A 26263-nucleotide genomic window follows, 5' to 3' on the forward strand; every position below is an offset into this window, starting at 1 on the left:
CTGTGATAGAGAGCACTGACACCAGCACCGTGATAGAGAGCACTGACACCAGCACCGAGATAGAGTGCACTGACACCACCCCCGAGATAGAGAGCACGGACACCAGCACCAAGATAGAGAGCACCGACACCAGCACCGAGATAGAGAGCACTGACACCAGCACCGAGATAGAGAGCACTGACACCAGCACCGTGATAGAGAGCACCGACACCAGCACCGAGATAGAGAGCACTGACACCAGCACCGAGATAGAGAGCACTGACACCAGCACCGTGATAGAGAGCACTGACACCAGCATCGTAATAGAGAGCACTGACACCAGCACCGAGATAGAGAGCACTGACACCAGCACCGTGATAGAGAGCACTGACACCAGCACCGTGATAGAGAGCACTGACACCAGCAGCGAGATAAAGAGCAGACACCAGCACCGTGATAAAGAGCACTGACACCATCACCGTGATAGAGAGCACTGACACCAGCAACAAGATAGATAGCACTGACACCAGCACCGTGATAGAGAGCACTGACACCAGCACTGATACCTGCAACTCGCTGCGGGACCCAAAAATATGACACCGCTCAACCTCTTCTGTCCCTCAGTCCCTACACTGATAAAAGACAGCTGCAGAATGGGTCAGCACTCAGCTCAGCAGCACAGCAGTCAAGTATAATATGCTTTCTATATTTGAAACAAAGTATATTATACGTGTACAACCCTATATACTGTACACCTATACCAGTCCTTAAAAGGACCTTTGTGGACCTAGTAGCTAGTGATTTGCAGACTGTCCCTGCTCCAAACATCAAACTGTCCCTCAGTCCCTACACTGATAAAAGACAGCTTCAGAATCGGTCAGCACTCAGCAGTACAGCAGTCAGCAGTGCACCATAATATACTTTGTATATTTAAAAGAAAGTATATTATTGGTGTATTACAACCCTGTATACTGTACACCTATACCAGTCCTTAAAAGGACTTTTGTGGACCTAATAGTAATAGCTATTTAGCTAGCTAGTGATTAGACTGACTGTCCCTGCTCCACACAGCGTTCTTTCTCTACACTGACAAAAGACAGAATGTAAAATGGCCGCCAGATCAGGACTATTTATAAGGTAGGGGGTATGTCCATGTGCTGAAATGTCTCAATTGGCTGCCCTGTACCCCATGATGGATGTGTCATGGGTCAAAGTTCTTCACAATGTAAACAAATATGGCCGCCGCGAACAGCGACAGAAGTCCGCCGGTTTGGCTAATCGCGAACATGCAAAATTCGCCGCGAACCGCAAGGCCATCTCTACCTAGGAGCACTTGGGTTCGGTCCCTGCCGATACGAACCATCTAGGTACCATTACACCAGAGGATTTGCATAGCCACCTCCCTGGATAAGAATAGCACAGTGCCTCCTCTGGCAACTGATAAGAACAGATACTAACCAAAAGGCCAAGAGGCTAAGTTTTTGATATGCATGTGCTTATCTTGATCTTGCATCCTGGTGGCGCTTTCCTATTATGTTATCACTAGGTACACTTCATATAAGGGTTGACACCTCCTCTCTTTTCTGTTATGGAGATAGAGCTCATAATGGTGGGACGCCCTGTTCCTGCTTGTCCCTGAGCCGGACTCTGGCCGGAGGGGGTCAGATGGAGATGCAGTCTGCCAGTGCCCATCAGCTGCAGCCTGCCTGTGCCCAACAGCTGCAGCCTGCCTGTGCCCATCAGATGCAGCCTGCCTGACCCATCAGATGCAACCTGCCTATGCCCATCAGATGCAGCCTGCCTGTGCCCTTCAGATGCAACCTGCCTGTGCCCATCAGATGCAGCCTACCAGTGCCCATCAGATGCAGCCTACCAGTGCCTGTCAGATGCAGCCTGCCTGTGCCCATAAAATGCAGCCTGCCTGTGACCATCAGATGCAGCCTGGAGCTGGATATGAATTGCCCAGGCCGCAGTAACAATGTCCTGCCCCCTGTGATCATATCACAAAAGAGACGGGACATTGTTACTACGGCCCGTGCAATTCAGCTCCGTGACACACGGAGAATGCTGCTCTGTGAAAGAGAGGAGGGAGTGGAGGACTGGTGGGGTGCACCAGGATGGCACCCCTGCAATGGGTGGCACTCGGGGCGGACCTCACACCCTGCCCCCCCGACTTTTTTTTTCTTTCGGCTGAAATTTTGGTGCAATGCCAATATATATATATATATATATATATATATATATATATATATATATATATATTAGCCCAAGTCCTGTTTCTTGTCTGGTAAAAAGCCTAGGTCAGTGATGGCGAACCTTGGCACCCCAGATATTTTGGAACTACTGGTTCCAAAACATTTGAAGTGCCAAGGTTCGCCATCACTGGCCTAGGCTTATGACATCCTGCACAGCTCTCTCTCACTCTTGTGAGAGTTTTCCAAAAAGGGAGGGGGGGGGGGGGTGAGTCATAAGAGGGCCAATGAGAGCTGCTGAGCAGGAGGTGTGCCTCTGTGTGTCTGTGTAAATCCAGGAAGTGAACAGGCAGCAGCTTCAGCTGCCCACAGTAAAATGGGAGGGGAGCTTCAGAATGGCAAAGATGTTTTTATTACAAATTATGTGAGCAGACTGCAGTTCCTCTTTAAGGAAGCACATGCATTTTTTCTACATGTGTTTTTAAAATGTGGATGTCTGGTGGTTGAAATCTCATGTTAAATGATATACTACAGTAACTAAATGATTAGAGTTGTTCATGATTGTAAATAACATGAAGGCCATTAAAACTTTGGATCTTCTATATCTGTGAACTGCTGTCCCAAAATTGTCTTTTCCCATTCTGAGAGCTGCTGCACAAATCCTCTGTTTGGTCTCATGTTGTTTTTGCATTTATGAACATGTTTCCAAGCCTCCTGAAAAGAAAAACAGCATTAAGCGTCTTCATTGAGCTGAATCAACCAACGATAATCCTGATTTAATTTGGTATGAAGACTAAATACAATCTGCATGTGTATTTAAAATAAAAAAAAGGTTCATGGAATGCCATTTGACAGTATGATAAAGCAAAATGAGTCCATAGCTGTGCGCAATGTTAGTGCCATGCCTCGGATTCGCTTTGGACTCAGGAAGTGTGACAGCTGGAAAAACAGCACTCACAGGTCACTGCAGCAGCACTGCCAGCCATGGTTGAACCTCTCTTTATAAAAACCACATTCATGTTTATTGTCTTAGAAAAAGTCCACTGCTGGCACGCAGCTTTTTTAAATGCTCCGCTCTCGTGATCTGTCCCAGAACAAGAGGAACAGGCGTATCATATCCATGGCCACAGGCATCTACACAAATGGTCAGATTTACTAAATGAGTTGACAATCCTCACTCAAAATATTCACTTCAATCATTAAATCTGTGAAAAGCAAATTCCTGTTTAACAGAAGTTAACAGACGTTTTCTTTTCACACGATTGAATAATCTGAAGTGAATATTCACAACATTTTGTGACTAACAATTCTCAACTATCTAAAAGAGAAGTATGGGAAAGATTATTTTTTTTCTTGAATCAAACTTACCTAGGTGGATGCAACATTGCTCCGAAACTGCATCTATCCCCCACCGGCTCTAGCACTGAGAACCGAGCGATCAAACACCGCTGATCACTCGTTTCTCAGAGCTCCATGAGCAGAGAGCTGGTGACTGTCAGTGACCAGCTCTCTGTTCTGCCCTCCCCCCCCATGTTCACTGGAGCGCTGAGCTGTGGATGGGGCAGGAGTGGCCTCACTGAGAGGCTGAGCCAGGTGGTGGTCTGGGCCTGAGGACGGATTCTGACCATATAGTCATGAACTTTCCAGAGCCTGGATCGGCTCTGTGGGACTTCAGCCCGCTGTCTGCTGAAAACAGGTCACAGGAGTGCAGAGTGAACTGTATTCCTGTGATCCATAGGAGTGAGCTTTGGCTGTAATTCTCCTTCAAAGCGGAGTTCTAACCATAGATTTAATTTTTTTTTAAAATATAACTGTTACTATCATATGATATTGTTTTTGCATTGGCTTGTGTTGTACAGGCGTACCCTACTTTTAAGTACACAATGAGGTTTATTTACTAAAGCTGGAAAGTGCAAAATGAGGCTCACTTCTGCATAGAAACCAATGAGTTTCTAACCACATTTTGTTCAATTAAGCTTTGGTAATAAAACCTGGAAGCTCATTGGTTTCTATGCAGAAGTGAGCCTGATTTTGCACTTTTCAGCTTTAGTAAATAAACCCCATTGAGTACTTATAAGTGGGGAATGCCTGTAAATAGCGCCGCTTTAGTTACTGTCTAAATTGAAAAAACTCACCTTATATTCCTTAAGATCGGGCGTTCCCATCTTGCTTGTGGGCAGGCGAAGCCCACAAGCATAAACTTACGGGTTTCGGTGCTGCTGAATAGCCAGCATGCGCCGCCCGTTCTCGCGCATGCGCAGTAAGCTAATTTAGTAGTGCAGGAAACTTCTCAGGTTGCCATCACAATCAGCGGCGGCGGAAGTGCCCATCCTATTGCGATGGCAATTATGATAAGCCTATCAAATACCAGAATTCTAGCCCTCAGCGCTGCCCAGTGACTCCTGGGAAATGATGACACAATCCATCTCCCAGGAGCACTAGCGAACACAGGCGTAGAGGAAAGTGACGTCAGGCGCTGTGGAGAAGAAGGGGGCAGATTACAAGAGACCCCATAGCAACAGCCCTGAACAAGTATGTAACATTTTTCAAATGTTTTTTTTAATGTTTTTTCCAGTTAATTAATGTAAATTTTGTGGGTGGAACTCTAATTTAAGTAATTCAGCCTCAAAGTCTTTATTTTCCAGCAAAATAGCCAGTTCTACTGCTCTCTCTTGGTCTGTCACTCTGCTCTTCTTTAAACTATTCACCAACATTCCAGTAGCACCTTAGCAAAAGCTATGTGCTTATTTTCAGCCAAAACCAGTAGCCTGTGATAATAAGAGTAAGGCTAATAATTTGAAAATCTCAAGTTTGCCATAGATGGATTGAAATGAATTCTAATGATCAGCTTCTCTTGAATGGGAATGTTGAAATTGTTTAATTTGATCAGCACTGCAGACAATCGGCTGCAACACTGATCAGTATATTCTGACAACGGAGGAGTCCCTGTTGTTATAATACAATTACGCAGCATATAGAATTCCTTAATCCACCTCCAATGTATGAATGGAGGAATTAATTTGTTTGTTTGTTGTTTTGTTTTTTTTAAGCAGACTGGCTAAAGCCCCATACACACTATCAGTTTTTCTGCTGATTTTTTTCCTTCAGATTTACCAAAACCATATAATATGAGGTCAAACCTTAGGAGTTTCAATTTGTATGCAATCAGGCAGGCCCTTGCACTATATGGTTTTGGTAAACCCGGAGGAAAAACTCAGCAGAAAAACTGATCGTGTGTATGGGGCTTAATAAAAAAAAAGAAAAAAAGGAAAAAAAAAAAAGATTTGACATCTAGGAGATGCTTTAAACAAAAGCAGCCAATAGGTGTCAGTATCTTACAGAAACGCTGACTGTTAGACATATTTGTCCATTTTGCGTGCAGTCACTTTCTTCTTTTTGGAACTCTTCTTTTTAAGCAAATAGGTGCATTTTTCATTCTTACTAGGAAGCAAGTAGTCATATTATTGCCATCATTTGTGACTCAACATCATCATGACCTCCTCTACTATCATTTGCCACTGTGATGGATTGGAGAGCTTTAGAATTACTTTACTTCTAGAGACTATAATTTCAGAGCTCAGATAGAGAATAAAGCTAGGGTTGCCACCTCATTCATTTAAGCCAAACACATATTAATTATACAGGTTCTGTGGCTATCAAGGTGGCAATTAAACCCACTTGCTGCCTTATCTGCATTAAATTAGCCTCAGAACCTGCGTAATTCATATGTGTTCGGGTTTAAATGGATGAGGTGACAACCCTAAATGAAGCAGTGGGGCTTATGTGCATAGGGGCACCTAGAATTAGGAAGAGTATCTACAGATAGATCAATAGATAGATAGTGCCAACAGTACACAGCCCTGTATAACTGACCACACACAAGGCAGTTGGCAAAGTTGTAACTCTTCATCAATTTTTAACCACATAAAATCTGTCCTCATTTCCTTACCTACTGAGTATGTAGCTTTTCTTTTAATTACTGCCTATGGTGCCATAACTGCTGCCCTAGCTTTCCTGTTTCAGGATGGCTCCTTTCCCTTGCAGCATCCTATAAAACTACTTTTGTGTGAAGGGACTAAAGCGGTGTCTCCATAAACTTTGTGCATTAATAAAAACATACAGCCCCTTTAGCCTAGAATGCATCTACTGCTCCTCCCTTCTCTAAGCTAGCAGATTGACCCCAGACTGCACTGACCACTGTGAACTATTTTCCGTGCAGACCAGAAGTTCAGAAAAGCAGCGCTGAGAAAGCAGCTGCCAGCACTGAAGTCATAACCTGCAAGTGCTGAAGTAAGAATTTTACCATATATTTACCAGGGAATGTTTATTTATTGTGCTGAATGTGTTAAACTAAACAATTCCTAATGGTTTCAAATTATTTTGAAGTGGTTGTAAACCCTTACATAGGGCCAGTGAAGTGACTGGTCTCAGTTGATACACAGAGATGAAACAAATCTTCCTATATAAGTTGTACCTGTTTATCTGCAACATTTTTCTTTACATACTTTCAAAGTCTAGAATATACAATATAAGCTTGCCCAAGCTGTCAGAAAAAAAGGGGCGGAAAGCTGAAGTTACACTCTGAAGAGCTCGGTGAGGAGAGCTCTGAGGGCTGATTGGAAGGAAGGGACACACCCCCTGCACACAGGAACAGAGCCGAGGCTGTCAATCACCTGGAACTCCCTCCCCTGTCATTATTTTTCTCTTGGTGTCAGGAAAACACATCAGAAGTGACTCTGCTGATAGAAGGGAATTAGGTAGCAAACAGAACGGACACTTAGGGGGTTATTTACGAAAAGGCAAATCCACTTTGCATTACAAGTGCAAACTACAAGTGCAAAGTGCACTTGAAATTGCACTGAAAGTGCATTTGGAAGTGCAGTTGCTGTAGATCTCAGGGGGACATGCAAGGAAAATAAAAAACAGCATTTTAGCTTGCACATTAGCTTGCACATGGTGCAATTTCAAGTGCACCTTGCACTTGTAGTTTGGCACTTGTAGTGCAAAGTGGATTTGCCTTTCGTAAATAACCCTGAGTGTAACACAAGGATCTAGCATACCCCGACTCTCCAGAGGATCAATCCAACAATAATCCCCATGTTACCTGCAGCGTTGATTTTCTGGCATGCATAAGATATGCTATGACCACAGTACTGCTTCGACTGATCCCCAACGTAGAGGAAACAAGAACAGCACAGTTTGGAGCCATGTAAGAATCTAGAAACGTAATAGGTAGACTTCAGTCAATAAAACCATAATATTGCAAGTATTTACATTATTTATTATTCATATAACATCATCATCATTATATGTAAGACCCCATTCATGCTGCGCATTTAGCCCTGGTTCATCGAGGCTATGGCATTTAGGTGTGGGCACAGGCATTCTGCAGAGCAGTCCGTGCTCCAGGCATTCCGCCCTGGGCACACACTGCCCTAAACGTAAGCACTGCTAGGTGAACCTTCCAGCCCTGTTCAGCCGCAGTAGCTATCAGACTTTCAAATAGTTTGACAGGCTGTCGGCAGTGGAGCTGGAAACTGCACCTGTGCACACCAAAACAATGTCTATCAATGAGTTTTCGGCGACTAACAATCTAAAAGATGGCCGCGACTCTATTTCCGGTGATCAGGACTACAATAAAATGGCCGCTATAACTATTCGACATAGGTATATAAAGGACACTTCCACCTTCTCTGATTATTCCCTGATGAAGTCACGTGACTGTGACGAACACGCATCGGAAATAGCGAGATACCGGAAGTGATGTACGAGCTCGCTTCTCGTTCTCTGTTTACTATGCTTATTTGTTTGCTTTTAAAAGTGAGTACCCTGTATTTACGCTATTCAATAAACGAGCTAGTTTTAAAAATACTACACTATCAAGCATTCATTTTGCGCTTTTGTGAGGTACATCCGTCCTGGGGACATCACGCTTGGGGACACAGAGAGGCCCTTTACAAACCTATGTCCACGCTGTAACCTTACAGCAGTAAGGTAAGGGGACACCCATACACTTATTGAACGAAAGGAAAGGAATTTTCACCTTCTTGCCCGCATGACTTATAGAGCACTGGCACTTTATTTTTGGACTTTTTTGCGTCTGCAGTTTTGCACATTCATTTATATGGACTGCACGGATAAATATTTCTTTTTATATTGATTGTGAAGTTGACACATTGTTTGTAGTGTTTGCACGGTTAATATCTGGCACTTGCACTTTTCCCTAATTATTGGATTACCACATTATGCACTATACATGGTAATAATTTGTATGGAATTTTTTTGATCCCAACAGTACTTTTCTATATCTGATATAGCTCCGTTGGAATATTCACATTTTATGTCACATTTATTTTCATCTTTTAACTGAAGGAGTGTTTGCTATTAGTACACTTATGCCGCGTACACACGACCGGACTTTTCGAGGGACTAGGTCCGACAGACTTTCGACGGAGTTCTGACGGAGTTCTGACAGAGTTCTGACGGACTTTCCGAATGAACGGACTTGGCCACACACAATCACACCAAAGTCCGACGGATTCGAACGTGATGACGTACGACCGGACTAGAATAAGGAAGTTCATAGCCAGTAGCTAATAGCTGTCCTCGCGTCGGTTTTTGTCCGTCGGACTAGCATACACACGAGCGGATTTCTCTGTAGGAACTGGGTCCGGCAGAGTTCCCACGGAAAAATTTGAAACATGTTCCATTTCTAAAGTCTGTCGGATTTTTGCAAATCAAAAGTCCGCTGCAGCCCACACACGATCGAATGGTCTGCCGGAATTGTTCCGTCAGACCATTGATGTTGAAAAGTCCGGTCGAGTGTACACGGCATAAGTGAATGTTTCTGTAAATTGTCTATACTCCTTAGTACTTCATTCACCCCCTTCTCCCTTTCTTTCCCACCCTTGGGGTCTCTCTTTCCCATTTCTCCTCCCCTCATCCCCCTCTCTTCTTTCCCTTCTTACTTCCCCCTCCCCTTCCCTCCATCCTTCCCTTCTCCTTTCCTTTCTATATTGCGCAGCACTATTACATACAAACACCTGTGCACTTTGCCCACACCTAATCACTGAAGCCTCATGCACTAGGGTCACATGCCTAGTGTGTACATGGTCTAAACAAAGTCGATTTTAGAGAGAAGAGGGGCACACAAAATACTAGTTGCCATAAGAACCTGGTAACTGAAAGTGGAGCTCCAGGGGAAGTTTCACTTTAAGCATTCCTCCCTCCTCTTATGCCACATTTGGCATGTCATTATTTTTTGGGGAGCGCGTACGTAGTTTTGACAGGTACCCGCTCCCATTTCCGCTCGGGCCACCTAGGTGATCTGAGCAAAAGTTCTACTTTCCCCCTCCCTCTCAGCAATTTTCTGGGACACGTCACAGGTCTCAGAAGCTGTCACAGCTGGGTGCCCACATTTGTAATGCCAGCGCCAGGGAGAGGGAGAAATCGGGGGGTTCGTGAGGCCAAATCGCTGGATCGTGGGACAGGCGAGTGTGTGTTTATTAAAAGTCAGCAGCTACACTTTTTGTAGCTGCTGACTTTTAAAAAACACAGAAACGGCTGGAACTCCGCTTGAAGTCATGTTTTTTTTTCTGTCCGCAGTGAAACATCTGTGAGCAGAAATGTTTGAAATGCACTATAATTTTATGTTATGAATGTCTATTTAGAACCCCCTTACACAGTCACACAACCAATATCATGTTCATGTCCAGGGCGGCACAGTGGTGTAGTGGGTAGCACTCTCACCTAGCAGTAAGAAGGGTTACTGGTTCAAATCCCAACCAGGACACTACCTGCTTGGAGTTTGCATGTTCTCCCTGTGCCTGCATGGGTTTACTCCGGTTTCCTCCCACACTCCAAAGACTTGCGGGTAGGCTAATTGGCTTCTGTCAAAAAAATTGGCCCTAGGATATGAATGGGGACCTTGGATTGTGGGCTCCTTGAGGGTAGGGACTGATGTGAGTGTGCAATGTACAGGGATAGGGACAATTGTAGACACTCAGGTTGAACTGGATGGACTGGTGTCTTTATTCAACCTTACTAACTATGTAACTATCATAGTTATGGTACTTATTTTTTTTTAAGATAACAACACTGAATGCTATCACAAAGTATGGGATGCTAGTTAATATGGATAAAAATGCAGTGATTTGTTCTGTACAATTACAGCCACCTTGTAAAAAAATAGGCTGATTTGACTTCTCTTTGCATAACAGCATGAAATAGCTATTGGAATATTACCAAGCTCGCCTTATTTCATAGAAAGACCAAAGGTTAGAAATTAATGTGGCAATTTCTTATCATATAAAGCAACATTATCTCAGCAAACATTATATTTCCACTTTGACAGGCAAAGTTTGTTTGACTAAACATTCTCCATAAAGAAATGGTAGCAGATTACTTCTTAAAGAGGAACTCCAGCCAAATCTCCTTTAGCTTTTTTTATTGCTGTGATTCAGCTAAATAAATGTTTCCTTCCTGATGTGTCATGGAGACAGGAGCTGAAAAGAACCTGTTCATCTGGGACACAGACTGCAATACTGTACACAATTTTAGTAGTAGTAGGATAGGGTTTTTTGCTGTGTTTGTCCCCATTGAACATATATCCTTACTTCTTGTGTTACTAGGACAGTAAGTAAGGGGAAAATCTCCCCAACAAAGACGGAGACAGCTTTTCACTGCAGTGGGTTGAATGGCACCCCAAAGCACCTTTCCTCTGGATGTGCACTGCAGTGCAACAAGCAGTAACACACTAACATGTGTTGTGGTACACTCTCAAAAATTCTACATGCACCTTTTATGGTGCATTTTGTTGCCTTTGAATGGGTAGCCTTAACACAATGCAAGCAAACACATGGCAATTGCGATCAGCAATTTCTATTGTGACTGCGATATTATGGCGGACACATCAGACATTTTTGACACATTTTTGGGACCATTGTCATTTATACAGCAATCAGTGCTATACAAATGCACTGATTCCTGTGTAAATGACACTGGCAGTGAAGGGGTTAACCATTAGATGGCAGTGTAGGGGTTAAGTGTGTCCTGGGGCGTGTTACTAACTGTGGGGGGCTGGGCTGTGTGTTAGTGAACACTGATCTCCAATCACATGGAGCAGAATTCAGTGTCACTGTTTTCTAGGCAGAACGGGGAGATGCTGCTTACATCAACATCTCCCCGTTCAGCCTCCCAGTGAGATGATCGCGGGTATCCGCAACCAGACTCACAGGGGTGCTGACCGATGGCAGGGCGGCAATTACAAATGGACGTACCTGTACGCCAGTTTGCCTGCCCGTGCCATTCTGCCGTACATCGTCGTGCGTCAGTCGGGAAGTGGTTAATACAATGTCAAGAGATCTACGTGTTTCACATCTTTGCTTCCTCAGGACCGCACATTTTTTATTTTAAAACAGAGATCCTGTTCAAAAGAAAAAAGAAGAAAAGAGCACCAACATTATTTGCATTTTGATTAGGTGGGAGTGCAACACATTCATTTTGACATACCGACTAATTAGGTGAGAAAACGTGCATAGAGGTCCACTTACATAAAGAGCCCTCAGTAAATAACTCTGCATCTACCTCATCCCCCAATACAACCTACCAACTCTATGTCTATTGGTATTTTTTGCAGAATAGAACCATATGGTCATCTCATCGCTTTTAATATATACAGTATTTATTGGCGTATAACGCGCACCCCAAGTTTAGGAAAAAAACTTTTAGGAGGGAAGTTTAAGGGGAAAAAACTTACATTTAAATGCCCATCAATGCAGCCTTATCAGTGTCCATTGCAGCCTTGTCAGTGCAGCCTTGTCCCAGTGCAGCCTTGTCCCAGTGCAGCCTTATCAGTGCAGCCTTGTCCCAGTGCAGCCTTGTCCCAGTGTCCATCGCTTGGCTGAATTTAAAAGCCTTGTCAGTGCAGCCTTGTCCCCAGTGCAGACTTGTCCCAGTGTCCATCGCTTGGCTGAATTTAAAATTGGCGCCACGGAGATTCGCTGGAGTGGAGCGAACGCCGCCTAGATCGCAGGGACTGCGCGGAGACAAGATACACATAGTCGAGTGTACTCAGCTCTTCTCGGCTCCGCTCACAGTCACGTCCAGTCCCGCCCTATGATGGACATAACACAGGTCCAATGGCGTGAATGGGTGTGACTGTGAGCGGAGCCGAGAAGAGCCGAGTACACTCGGCTATGTGAATCTCGGCGGCGATCACTCCGCTCACAGTCAGTGGAGATCGGCGGGGGATCGGTGGGATCGGCGTATAACACGCACCCACAATTTTCCTCTGATTTTAAGGGGAAAAGAGTGCGTGTTATACGCCGATAAATACAGTCTTTATATATATATATATATATATATATATATATATATATATATATATATATAAAATCTACCTAGTGTCTGAAGATACTAGCATTCGGATTGCTCTCCTATAACACTTTTACTGAGGGCTCTTCACTCTTCATGTAAGTGGCCCTCTATGCACGTTTTCTCACCTAATTGGTCGGTATGTCACAATGAATGTGTTGCACTCCCACCTAATCAAACAGAGATCTATACATTTTATAATAACCGTTCAAATTGATTGGAGGTCATATTGATTAGAGCAATACAATTGAATTGATATTACTTGAAAAATAATTTTTAAATAATTTGTAATGAACTTATTTGCCATTATTTTGTTTTGATGTCCTTCACTGGTACCGTTAAAGTCCGTCACGTCAGTCCTTTCTTCTAAAAATATCATAAAGGGTGAGGTACCCCCATAGCCCATACAACCCCAATTTTATACAGGCACAACTACAAGAGGGGAAAAATTAGCTCAAGCTCTGTCAGATTGGATGGAGAGCATCTATGAACAGAAATTTTCAAGTCTTGGCACAGATTCTTAATTGGATTTAGGTCTGGACTTTGACTGGGCCATTCTAACACATGGATATGCTTTGTTCAAAACCATTCCATTGTAGCTCTGGCTGTATGTTTAGGGTCATTGTCTTGCTGGAAGGTGAACCTCCCCCCCAGTCTCAAGTCTTTTGCCATAAAATACTGTGTATGTCTTCAATCCAAAAAAATAGTAACACTTACCTATAAACTGACAAGCAGCTGGGAAGAATTGTAAGAGATCAGAATCCTGTGAATCTGGCAGTGCAGTGTGCAATATGGGCACAGACCTAAAAACATATCATACTGATGATGAAATATTTAATAATGCCAACTTGCTAAAAAACATATTGGGATTCATTAACCCCCCTGACGGTATTCCCGAGTCTGGCTCGGGGTGGAATTTTCATAACAAAAGCGGTATCCCCGAGCCAGACTCGGGACTGCATCGCTGGATCCAGGAGGACGTTTACTCACCTTCTCCCTCGGATCCATCGTTGTCTCCCCGCTGTACGAGCGAGCCGTGTCTCGCTCGATGCATCACATCGCCGATCTCCGTGCCCTGCGAGCGTTGCGACGCACAGGGACGGAGATCGGCGCCAAATTCAAAAAGTGAAACAAACAGTAAACATACAGTATACTGTAATCTTACAGATTACATTGCTGTATGTTAATATTTCACATCCCCGTTGTCCCTAGTGGTCTGCCCAGTGTCCTGCATGCAGTTTTATGTAATAAAAACTGTTCTTTATGCCTGGAAACTGGAGATTGTCCATAGCAACCAAAACTGTCCCTTTACATCAAAAATGGTTTTAGACCAGCTAGAAAACAGCGATAATAAATTGGAATCACTCGCAGAATTGAGCGATAGCGATTTGTGGGGAGATCCGTCATCAAATACTGAAAAGTAATGACAGTGACAATTCTGCAACTGAGCAAATTTCAGTGTTTTTGATTTGATTACATTATTGAATAATTTTTATTATTGTTATATTATTATTTGGTACAATTATTTATAATTATTTATTATATTATAATTTATGATTTCATTTTTCAAACTTTATTATACCCGGGATGTCTGCTAGACTCTGGTTTGGACAGATTTAAGAGAGTTATTCCTAAGAATTGCAGGACTACAATATAAAACGCCAAATTTTCATGCAAAATAATGGTACCGCTTTTAGCACCTAAAATCCGAAATAATCGTACCGCCAGGGAGGTTAATGACTTGCAGAGCTTTTTTCATTGAATCGTCCTAGTATTATTCTTTGTAGTATATTGTTAAAGTGCATGTAAGCACTTACAATGAATGTATCTTATTTTCTCCCTTTTGGTTTGTTTAATATACAGTAATTTCTATGTCTAGTGTGACAGTGCTTTTCCTCCATAGATACAGTACAGTGGATAAGCTTTGTCATTCTGGGACAGGCATTGTGTTATTGACAGGATCACTAGGAATAGTTGAAAGGAAAAAAAGACTTAAAAAGGTAAACTAATGCAGCCACCACATCTAAAGGACTGGTAATCTGCAATATAATACATTTTTTGATCTTGGGTTTAGATACACTTTAAAAGCATGGCTGCAAGTTTACACAGCTGTGATACTGTGTTAATGTTGCCTGCCTCAGGCACTTTAGGCTAGGTTCACACTAAATCGTGTTGGAATCGCACCAAAGTAGAACAGGACATTTTTCCAAAAAAAAGGATGGTCTACATGGACAGCTTTACCCCGGATGCCTGCATACTTAGATGTGCCTGTTTTAATCATCAGCCATGTGAGTTGCTAAATGTTGTACCTTCGTTAAATGTAACCATATTGCTACACTTATGCCACGTACACACGTAGCAGACTATCCGGCGGACTTAGTCTGGCGGACTTTACGCCGGACTGTCCGCCGGACTTTCCGAACGAGCTACTTGCCCACACACGCCACTTTTTCAGCGGACTAATACAGCGTACTAAGTCCGCCAGACTGAAATGAACGGACTCGCCCACACACGCGGAGGAAAGTTCGCTCACTTTGATCGCATCTCCAGGTAGCCGGGGCCAGCGAAGGAGGCGTCGCTGGCCCCGTCACCTGGTATGGACTTAAAGGGGAAACCCTACGCCGACAGATCGGCATAGGGGTCCCCCCCAGGTCCATATCAGACCCTTATCCGAGCACGCTACCCGGCCGGCCAGGAAAGGGGGTGGGGACCAGCAAGCACCCCCCCCTCCTGAGCCGTACCAGGCCGCGTGCTCTCAACATGGGGGGGTGCCTTGGGGAAAGGGGGGCCGTGCGGCCCCCCCCCCACCCAAAGCACCTTGTCCCCATGTTGATGTGGACAAGGGCCTCTTCCCGACAACCCTGGCCGATGGTTGAAGGGGTCTGCGGGCGGGGGGCTTATAGGAATCTGGGAGCCCCCTTTAATAAGGGGGCCCCCGGATCCCGGCCCCCCACCCTATGTGAACGAGTATGGGGTACAATGTACCCCTACCCATACACCTGTGAAAAAAAGTAAAAAAAAAAAAAACACAACACACAAGGGTTAAAATAGTTCATTGCACAGCTCCGGGGGTCTTCTTCCGTCTTCAGGGGTCTCCTCCGCTATCTTCTGTTTTTTTGCTAGCTCTTTCACTAGCGGAGGAGCTCGGCTTTCTTCTTCGCCGCCGCCCTCTTCTTCCAACTTCGGGGGTCTTGCCCCCCTCTTCGGGGGTCTTGTCCCCCTCTCCGGTTCTTCTTCCCAGGCCACCGCGCCTTCTTCTAGCTCTTTTACAGGCGGTGGCCCGTTCTACTGTCACCGCTGTCTTCTGGCCTTCTGTTCTTCTCTTCTGTTCTTCTCTTCTGGAGATGTTGCATCCTCTGGGACTGTGACATCATAATGGGCAGGGACATCATCTGGTGATGTCCCTATATAAGTCTCTGCACGCCACTTCTCTGTCATTGTGACCGGAGACTGCGACGAGGCAACATCTCCAGAAGAGAAGAAGAGAAGAACAGAAGAGAAGAACAGAAGGCCAGAAGACAGCGGCGACAGAAAGCCGGGCTCCTCCGCTAGTGAAAGAGCTAGCAAAAGAGCAGAAGATAGGGGAGTCCGGCGAGAAGACCTCCGAAGACGGAAGCTGTGGAATAAATTATTTTAACCCCTGTGTGTTGTGTTTTTTTTTTACTTTTTTTCACAGGTGAATGGGTAAGGGTACATTGTACCCCATACTTATTCACATAGGGTGGGGGGTCGGGATCCGGGGGCCCCCTTATTAAAGGGGGCTCCCAGATTCCGATAAGCCCCCCGCCCGCAGACCCCGACAACCAACGGCCAGGGTTTTTTCGGGAAGAGGCCCTTGTCCTCATCAACATGGGGACAAGGTGCTTTGGGGTGGGGTGGGGCTGCGCGGCCCCCCCTTCCCCAAGGTACAACCCCCATGTTGAGGGCACGTGGCCTGGTACGGCTCAGGAGGGGGGGTTGCTCGCTCTGCCCCACCCCCTTTCCTGGCCGGCCGGGTAGCGTGCTCGGATAAGGGTCTGATATGGCCTTGGGGGGGATCCCCACAACGATTTTTTGGCGTAGGGGTTCCCCTTTAAGTCCATACCAGGTGACGGGGCCAGCGATGCCTCCTTTGCTGGCCTCGGCTACCTGGAGACGCGCTCAAAATGAGCGGACGATTCTCCGGGCGGGAAAAGTCTGTTCATTTCAAAAGTGTGGCGGGGTGGCACACACACGGCTGGATTGTCCGCCGAAATGCGAGTCCGGCGGACAGATTGGAGTGCAAAAATACTTTCTTAGTCCGCCGGAATTTTGGGTAAAAAAAGTCCGCTGAACCCCACACACGGCGGGATTGTCCGCCGGACATTTCCACCGGATTGTTTGATCGTGTGTACAAGGCATTAGAGTTGCCACTCTTCCCTTTTATACTCTGTAGCTCCTACTTTTTTTTTTTTTTTGTGGTTGTGGAATGAATCATCTGAGTTTAAATGATTTCTTATGGGGAAATTCACTTTGATATACAAGTGCTTTGGATTACAAGGACATTTCCGGAACAAATTATGCTCGCAATCCAAGGTTTAACTGTATATTCTGATGCAGAAGCTGTATAATCTGGTACATAATCAGTTCAACTGCAGAATTGGTGAACTAAACTCAACACTGACAAATTGAGCTCCACTAAATTTAGTAGTAATCTTTACTTACAGTTGTATGGGCTCTAAAGACACATTAACCTCAGCCTTAATCTTCAGGTCCTTTTGAATGTGATAGTCATTTGCTTGGCGATGATCTCCCATGTACAATAAACCCGGTATGATTTCAATGGGATATGGCTGAAAATCATCTATTTCCTAGAGGAAAACCAAATAGTTGTTAGTCGTATCCTGTTTCTACCCATGCATAGCCTTCCTATCCACTGAAATATTGCTCACTTAAAGTGGAACTAAACCCATCACTTTAACGATTAAAAAAAAAACAGTTACATCACCAGCATTACTAGGAATGCTAACTGCCACATTTGCTTGTGCTTTCAACCAAACTGTCAAACCATCAAATTTCTGAAGTCAAAGCTGATAACATGTGCAGCACCATAGGAACTGCAGATCAAACAGAGGCTAAGGTGGCAGCTTCCTTGGCTGAAAAGGATAGGAAGGTTTAGTTCCGCTTTAAAATCTAATTAGGAAATGACTGCTTTACACACATATTCAGCAATTGTATAGGCTCTTTTTTTTATTTGGAAAGTTTAGCAGACATGTTGAAAAACTGGATCAGTCAAACTTAGCTATATAAGTGTATGGTCAAATATGTTTTAGGATACCTGGCCATTAAAAACACAGTAGTTAATTTAATATATCCAGGCATGCCACTGCAAATATGACCTATAATGCTACCGCTTGCTTCCCTTTTCAGAGAAGTTATCATAGGCCCAGTGTCATTAAAAATGATTCATGGTGAAACATTTCTCCAGTCTCATTTACTCTAATTGTTAATAGGGCTGTTGCAACATTTCAACAACTCAAACAATAAAGGGTGGCAGCAGGGGGCTGACCTGTGTGAGATAGCATATGTACATAAAGCAAAGGTCAAAAGGGCTACTGCACAGTAAGGATGAGCTCAGGCGCGTTCTCAATGCCACGTGCCCACACCCGCCAAGAAGCTGACACTCTGCAGCGCTAATCAAAGGTAGTGAAACATTTCCAGATCTGTTCAGAAGCGGATCGGGAAATGTCTCACTGCTTGTGATTTTCACTGTGAAGTGTCAGCATCCTGGCAGGCGGGAGCACGTGGCTTACTGCATAGGAACTGGGATGTGGGCCAGGATTTTATTTCAGGTAATAGATACTATGTGGTGCCATGAACAGAGGACTCCAATCTTCTGGAGACATAAGTGGATGAAGTCATGTCAGGGGGAGCTCAATGTTCTCTCTGGGAGGTAATAAACACCTGTGTAAAGCCTCTCTTTCACACGAGTGGTACGATTGGTTCTGCCTGTCTGTTTTTCAGGGGGACCAGATATCGCCCCCCCCCCCATTCTCCTTCATCAGTAGTCTGATGTAAACAGACTTGTGTCCATTTACACCTGGCTACCTCTGATCCAGCAAAAACAAACAGAAGGGGATTCATTCACCTCCTAGACTAGATCGGAGAGCAGTCGGTGTAAACGGACAGCCGATCCGTTTACATCCAACTGCCCATAGAGCAGAGTGGGCTGTGTCCATGCCATCTCTGCATAAGCGAAGCGGGCACAGACCTGTCATCCAGCCGCTCCGCTCAGCAGGGGATCATCAGACAGATGCTAAATAAAACTGTATTCGGCACATGTGAAAGGGGCCTTATGCTTACAAACGGGTGTACTCACTTTTGTCATTTCAGTGTCAGTGTAATTTCTTCACTGAAATATTGACACTTTGGGCCCAATTTGGACAATTTCACTTAGGGGTGTACTCACTTTTGTTGCCAGCGGTTTAGACAGTGTGTTGAGTTATTTTGAGGGGACAGCAAATTGACACTGTTATACAAGCTGTACACTCACTACTTTACATTGTAGCAAAGTGTCATTTCTTCAGTGTTGTCACATGAAAAGATATAATAACATATTTACAAAAAATGTGAGGGGTGTACTCACTTTTGTGAGATACTGTATTCGTTTTGCTTAAATTTGTGATTTGCGTGAAAATATTTACATTCTATTGATTATGGCATTTACCTGCGGCATCCAAAAGACCTTCTGTGATCTGAAGAAATGGTAGTAGCCGGAGAATTCCTCATAGCCTCCCTTGAGCACAAATACAGGATTATGGCAGACTTGTGAAATCACCTTTGCACACTCCAGAGCTGGGCCTGTGGAAAGTTTCGAAGTTAATCCTTTAGTACACCATTACAGCTTGACCATAATTATAGCAATACAACTACAGTAAGCTAATATCAATAGTTTTCCTACCTTCTCCATCCAAGGAATTGGTCCGACTATCATAAACAACACAGTATTTCATGCAAGCCAGCTCAATAGATTCGGGTAATAAGAAATGCATATCTTCATCCTATGGGAAATTAGATATAAAAATATAGAATTACTTACAAAGGCCTTCGGGGTCAAAAGAACAAAACACAACTGATTAGGTAATTGAAGTGAATATTCATATGATTTAAGCCAGCCATAGTTCAGGAGGAACTGGCCGAATTTTAATCAGTCTATGGACAGGCTGGTTGTACTAAAGTCGATTCATCAATGTCTGTTTTTTTTTTTTGCCAAATAACCGCACACAGCTATAGCCGCAGGTTGAAAAAAAAATATTCCCCCCATTCACACATCCGAGGTAGATGGGGGAATCATTCCCACTGAGCTATTGTGTTCTGACAGCTGGGAGATTTCTCCTCCATCCAAATACAATGATTAAAGCTGCTGGCTATAGCCTACAGCCCCAACTGAGCGCCATTTATCCTACAGGTTAATTGCACAGAAATCAAACAGTAGATCAACTTCTATACAACCACCGTCCCCTTACATGATTCGGCCAGTCCCTGCTGATCTTCGATCTATGTGTAACAAGCTTCAGAGAATGTGTAGTCCAAGAAACTAGTTTCACTATTTGATACAAGTATATATGTTATCTCCAGTTATCAAATGGGGCTCTGAACATCAAATTATTATAGTTTTTTTATGTATTTAGTTGTCAGAAAAATTGCCATGTTTTCTCTTCATGGCATTATCTGTTTATTTAGTTTTTTTTTTTTTATTATTAATTTTCACCCCTAAGTGAAAATGTCCAAATTGGGCGCAATTAGCCATTTTTCCCTCCTCTGTGTCATATGACTCATCATTGTTACAAGGTCTCAGGTGTGAATGGGGAGCAGGTGTGTTAAATTTGGTGTTATCACTCTCACTCTCTCATACTGGTCACTGGAAGTTTAACATACCTCATGGCAAAGAACTCACTGAGGAGCTAAAAAAAAGAATTGTTTCTCTACATAAAGATGACCCAGGCTATAAGAAGATTGCTGAGACCCCGAAACTGAGCTGCAGCATGGTGTCCAAGACCATACAGCAGTTTAACAGGACAGGTTCCACTGAGAACAGGCCTCAACATGGTTGACCAAAGAAATTGAGTGCACGTGCTCAGCGTCATAACCAGAGGTTGTCTTTGTGAAATAAAAGTATGAGTGCTGCCAGCATTGCTGCAGAGGTTGAAGGGGTGGTGGTGGGGGGGGGGGGGACTCAGTCTGTCAGTGCTCTAACCATATTCTGCACACTGCATCAAATTGGTCTGCATGTCCCAGAAGGAAGCCCGCAAACAGTTTGCTGAAGACAAGCAGACTAAGGACATGGATTACTGGAACCATATCCTGTGGTCTGATGAGGCCAAGATAAACTTATTTGTTTGCGATGGTGTCAAGCGTGTGTGGTGGCAACCAGGTGAGGAGTACAAAGACAAATGTGTCTTGGCCACAGTCAAGCATGGTGGTGGGAGTGTCATGGTCTGGGACCAGTTTGTAGATCACCAGTGCTGCCGCCACTGGGCATCTACAGTTTATTGAGGGAACCATGAATGCCAACATGTACTGTGACATACTGAAGCAGAGCATGATCCCGTCCCTTTGGAGACTGGGCCACAGGGCAGTATACCAACATAATAACGACCCCAAACACAACTCCAAGATAACCACTACCTTGCTAAAGAAACTGAGGGTAAAGGTGATTGACTGGCCAAGCATGTCTCCAGACCTAAATTCTGTTGAGCATCTGTGGGACATCCTCAAACAGAAGGTGGAGGAGCGCAAGGTCTCTAACATCCACCAGCTCTGTAATGTCATCATGGAGTAGTGGAAGCCCCTGTACACACGGTCGGAGATTTCCACAACCAAATCCGTCAGATTTTTCCGGTCGGATTTTGTCCGTCGGATCTTGTCCAAAACTGTTGCATACACACATTCGAACAAAGTTGGCGAAATAATCCGATCTTTCAGAACGTGATGACGTAATTTCGTTACAATGGGACTACATTCAGGCTAGTAGCCAATAGCTTTGATGTAGGAATTTGATCTGAGCATGTGTGGCACTTGGTCCGATCAAAATTCTCTACACATGATCGGAGTATGTCCGATCGGCCCAGTTGGTCGGGAAATATTTCCAACATGTTGGAAAATTGGGTCCGACTGATATTCAGACGGAATCAGTCCGATGCATACCACACACATAATAAAAATAGGTTTTGTTGCTCTAAAAGCATAAAAAAATAAACAAAGAAAATATAGCAGCTAACACAAATATTGCTGGAAACAATATGAACACAAATATAAATTATGATATAGCGCTTTAAATAATAATACATGTAAAGTTCAAATTATTAATGAACGGATTCCAGAAAAATGATCTAGACAAAATCATTGTCCTTAAATTCATACAAGGAACAAAGGGAACCACCACCAACACCCGATATTACTGACTCTTACCGTCAGTCTGCATATCAAACGCATGTAGGATTGAATCATAAAAGATCATATCTCCCGACTTCTCCTCATCACAACGTGATTGATCCACTTAAAGGGAACCGTCCAAAGGCCATAAGGGAAAAACTTTTTTCCTCCTCACTTAATTCTCCGCTTCTCAAGAATTCCTCAAAAAGCGTTCTTAGAAAAATAATTCCCCCAATGGCCACATAAAAAATATAAAAAGAATGGTTTCATTGCGCAGATTTCATGATAAGTCAATAACTCTTTAATAAAAAAATTTTTTACTCACATTTCAGATGAGGTAAAAACAGCATCAAATAGTATTTAGCAGCATTCAACAATAAGGATAGAAACCACTCCCGTGCTCCTTCTAGTGTCACAGGTCTCTCATTCGCCCGAAGTTTCGTCACAAACATGCGTCTTCAGGGGCATAACCGTGACAATAGAAAGAGAGCTATATATAAGAATCTTAAAAGAGAGTAATCAATTAGAAAGATTAACCTTTTACAGGTGTTGTCTTCAAACTAAGAAGGAGGCCGCCATTTCGTAGTGTGTGTTCCCGCCATGATTAGCGTGCGTTCCAACACATAAAAAGGTAAGATAAACCAAATGCGAAACTTCCGATCCGCCATGCGTTCCAATACCCGGAACTTCCGGTTCGCCGTGCGTTTCAGCGGCCGGAAGTAACTTAAAACACAGAGAGCAATAAATTATATATCCCCCTGGTATCCCAATAGCAATAAACCATCCACCAGAATATAAATCCTTCCTCCCAAAGGTAATATATATGTGTTCCACTAAAAAAAACGCTTTGATACTGAGACGTCCACCCGAAATAGCGGCACAGTCTCCACGGAAGTGACGTATATCCCCCTGATGTGGGCCTTCCGGTCTAATCATGCGTTCCAACTACCGGAACTTCCGTCCGTACCACCAGCCGAGAACTTCCGGTCGGTCATGGATTTCTAATCCAGAGCAAATATAAGCCCCGAATTGGCTCATTCATTAGTAGACAATCCTCAGGTACCTCCCCCCCAGAGGTAACACAAACAAAAGGGGAAAGTCTGGAACATTTATTATGCCGGGCCCTTAGCAGTGCGGACTACCCACTACGGATACTATATATAAAACACACACCAGCTTCAATACGCGCACGGAACCAAAACACAACAGTCCTTGACTCCAGCACAAAAAATGACCAATTGTGGAAAAAAATGAAATAAAAATACTAATGATGGAACGCACATGCGTTCCAACATGCACTTAAAATGCCCACATTAATTTTATTTAAAATTGACAATATTTAACACCAATAAGAATGATTGGTGTGAAACCCACTAAATGTTAATAATCATGGTGGAGGGAGGTGGTGAAGGTAAAAAACCCAATTTTTAAACAGCAAAACAAAATTCAAGAAAAAATAAATAAAAAATTTAAATTAAAATAAAAAATATACAAAAAATGTATATATAAAAAACCGGTATAGATAAAATAGCCTTATAAATCTATATACCAATTTCTTAATCAATACATTTGTCCACCCAAGGACCAAATGTATTCAAAAGGGAGGGAAGACCGTAATCACTAGTTGGAGTCGAGAGTGGCATCCATGAACAAAAAAATAACAATGCTAATAAAAAATAAATAATAAATATTTTTGGTATTTGTTATTTTTTATTAGCATTTTTTATTAGCATAATTTTTATTTTTTATTTATTTTTTCTTGAATTTTGTTTTGCTGTTTAAAAATTGGGTTTTTTACCTTCACCACCTCCCTCCACCATGATTATTAACATTTTGTGGGTTTCACACCAATCATTCTTATTGGTGTTAAATATTGTCCATTTTAAATAAAATTAATGTGGGCATTTTAAGCGCATGTGCGTTCCATCATTAGTATATATATAATTTTTTTTTTCCACAATTGGTCATTTTTTGCGCTGGAGTCAAGGACTGTTGTGTTTTGGTTCCGTGCACGTATTGAAGCTGGTGTGTGTTTTATATATAGTATCCGTAGTGGGTAGTCCGCACTGCTGAGGGCCCGGCATAATAAATGTTCCAGACTTTCCCCTTTTGTTACCTCTGGGGGGGAGGTACCTGAGGATTGTCTACTAAAGAATGAGCCAATTCGGGGCTTATATTTTGATCTGGATTAGAAATCCATGACCGACCGGAAGTTTTCGGCTGGTGGTACGGACAGAAGTTCCGGTCATTGGAACGCATGATTAGACCGGAAGGCCCACATCAGGGGGATATACGTTACTTCCGTGGAGACTGTGCCGCTATTTCGGGCGGACGTCTCAGTATCAAAGCGGTTTTTTTAGTGGAACACATATATATTACCTTTGGGAGGAAGGATTTATATTCTGGTGGATGGTTTATTGCTATTGGGATACCAGGGGGATATATAATTTATTGCTCTCTGTGTTTTAAGTTACTTCCGGCCGCTGAAACGCACGGCGAACCGGAAGTTCCGGGTATTGGAACGCATGGCGGATCGGAAGTTTCGCATTTGGTTTATCTTACCTTTTTATGTGTTGGAACGCACGCTAATCATGGCGGGAACACACACTACGAAATGGCGGTCTCCTTCTCAGTTTGAAGACAACACCTGTAAAAGGTTAATCTTTCTAATTGATTACTCTCTTTTAAGATTCTTATATATAGCTCTCTTTCTATTGTCATGGTTATGCCCCTGAAGACGCACGTTTGTGACGAAACTTCGGGCGAATGAGAGACCTGTGACACTAGAAGGAGCACGGGAGTGGTTTCTATCCTTATTGTTGAATGCTGCTAAATACTATTTGATGCTGTTTTTACCTCATCTGAAATGTGAGTTTAACATTTTTTTATTAAAGAGTTATTGACTTATCATGAAGTCTGCGCAATGAAACCATTCTTTTTATATTTTTTATGTGGCCATTGGGGGAATTCTTTTTCTAAGAATGCTTTTTGAGGAATTCTTGAGAAGCGGAGAATTAAGTGAGGAGGAAAAAAGTTTTTCCCTTATGGCCTTTGGACGGTTCCCTTTAAGTGGATCAATCACGTTGTGATGAGGAGAAGTCGGGAGATATGATCTTTTATGATTCAATCCTACATGCGTTTGATATGCAGACTGACGGTAAGAGTCAGTAATATCGGGTGTTGGTGGTGGTTCCCTTTGTTCCTTGTATGAATTTAAGGACAACGATTTCGTCTAGATCATTTTCCTGGAATCCGTTCATTAATAATTTGAACTTTACATTTGTTATTATTTAATGCGCTATATCATAATTTATACATACCACACACAGTCGGATTATCCGACGACGCGGTTCGATAGGACACATTCCGACGGATTCTCCGACCGTGTGTACAAGGGTGAAGAGGACTCCAGTGGCAACCTGTGAAGCTCTGGTGAACTCCATACCCAAGAGGGTTAAGGCAGTGCTGGAAAATAATGGTGGCCACACAAAATATTGACACTTTGGGTCCAAGTTGGACATTTTCACTTAGGGGTGTACTCACTTTTGTTGCCAGCGGTTTAGACATTGATGGCTGTGTGTTGAGTTATTTTGAGGGGACAGCAAATTTACACTGTTATACAAGCTGTACACTCATTACTTTACATTGTAGCAAAGTATCATTTTTTCAGTGTTGTCACATGAAAAGATATAATAAAATATTTACAAAAATGTGAGGGGTGTACTCACTTTAGTGAGATACTTTATGTGCACTGCAGGACAACTGATTGGCTCGTAGTGCTGCCTCTCCATTTTGCAGTCTGAGTGTTGCTGTATAACGGATTATAAGAGGATGATCCCAAGTAAGATTTATGGTATTTATCTCAAAGCTGGTGACGGCATTCTACGGTGGACTGTCCCTGAAGGGGGCTTACCCATTTCAGAACTCACATGGTAAGTGGTTAGTCTTACTGCCTGAGCTCTCAGATGAGGGCTGGGAGGAGGCCACTGAGGTTCGTTTCCAAGATATTATCAGAACTGCTGACCAGTTCATCCAATTTAAATTAATACATCACCTTCACCATACTCCAGCCAAGCTGTCCCGAATGGGATTGGGTACTGCAATCACTTGCCCCAGATGTATGTTAGTTGAGGCAGATTTGCTTCATATGTTCTGGAGTTGTCTGAGGCTTGCCTCTTACTGGAGGGAACTGTTCAAATTTTTTGAGGACAAACTTGCACATCCCATACCTCAGACCCCAGAAGCAGCACTCTAATGCCGCGTATACGCGAGCGGATTGTATGGCGTACTTAGTCCGTCATACAATCCGACGGACAATCCGTCGT

The 26263-nt window shown here is 43.4% G+C and overlaps 1 protein-coding gene across 1 annotated transcript in view; it reads right to left on the minus strand.

Annotated features, from left to right (window-relative positions):
- Positions 1–2551: 2551 nt before the first annotated feature.
- Positions 2552–26263, minus strand: part of STYXL1 (serine/threonine/tyrosine interacting like 1) — a 32645-nt gene continuing 8933 nt past the window's right edge. The window contains exons 4-9 of the mRNA XM_077482190.1: positions 19465–19564; positions 19231–19364; positions 17229–17374; positions 13263–13348; positions 7276–7388; positions 2552–2885 (exon numbers count right to left, since the gene is read on the minus strand). Coding sequence (XP_077338316.1) covers positions 2754–2885; positions 7276–7388; positions 13263–13348; positions 17229–17374; positions 19231–19364; positions 19465–19564 — 711 coding nt within the window. The 3' untranslated portion in view covers positions 2552–2753. The remainder of the gene's footprint in view (positions 2886–7275; positions 7389–13262; positions 13349–17228; positions 17375–19230; positions 19365–19464; positions 19565–26263) is intronic.

Source organism: Lithobates pipiens, unplaced genomic scaffold, assembly GCF_037356315.1.
Source record: "Lithobates pipiens isolate NorthernLeopardFrog02 unplaced genomic scaffold, aLitPip1_a1.2 Scaffold_16, whole genome shotgun sequence".
In the NCBI taxonomy this organism is placed as follows: Eukaryota; Metazoa; Chordata; class Amphibia; order Anura; family Ranidae; genus Lithobates; species Lithobates pipiens.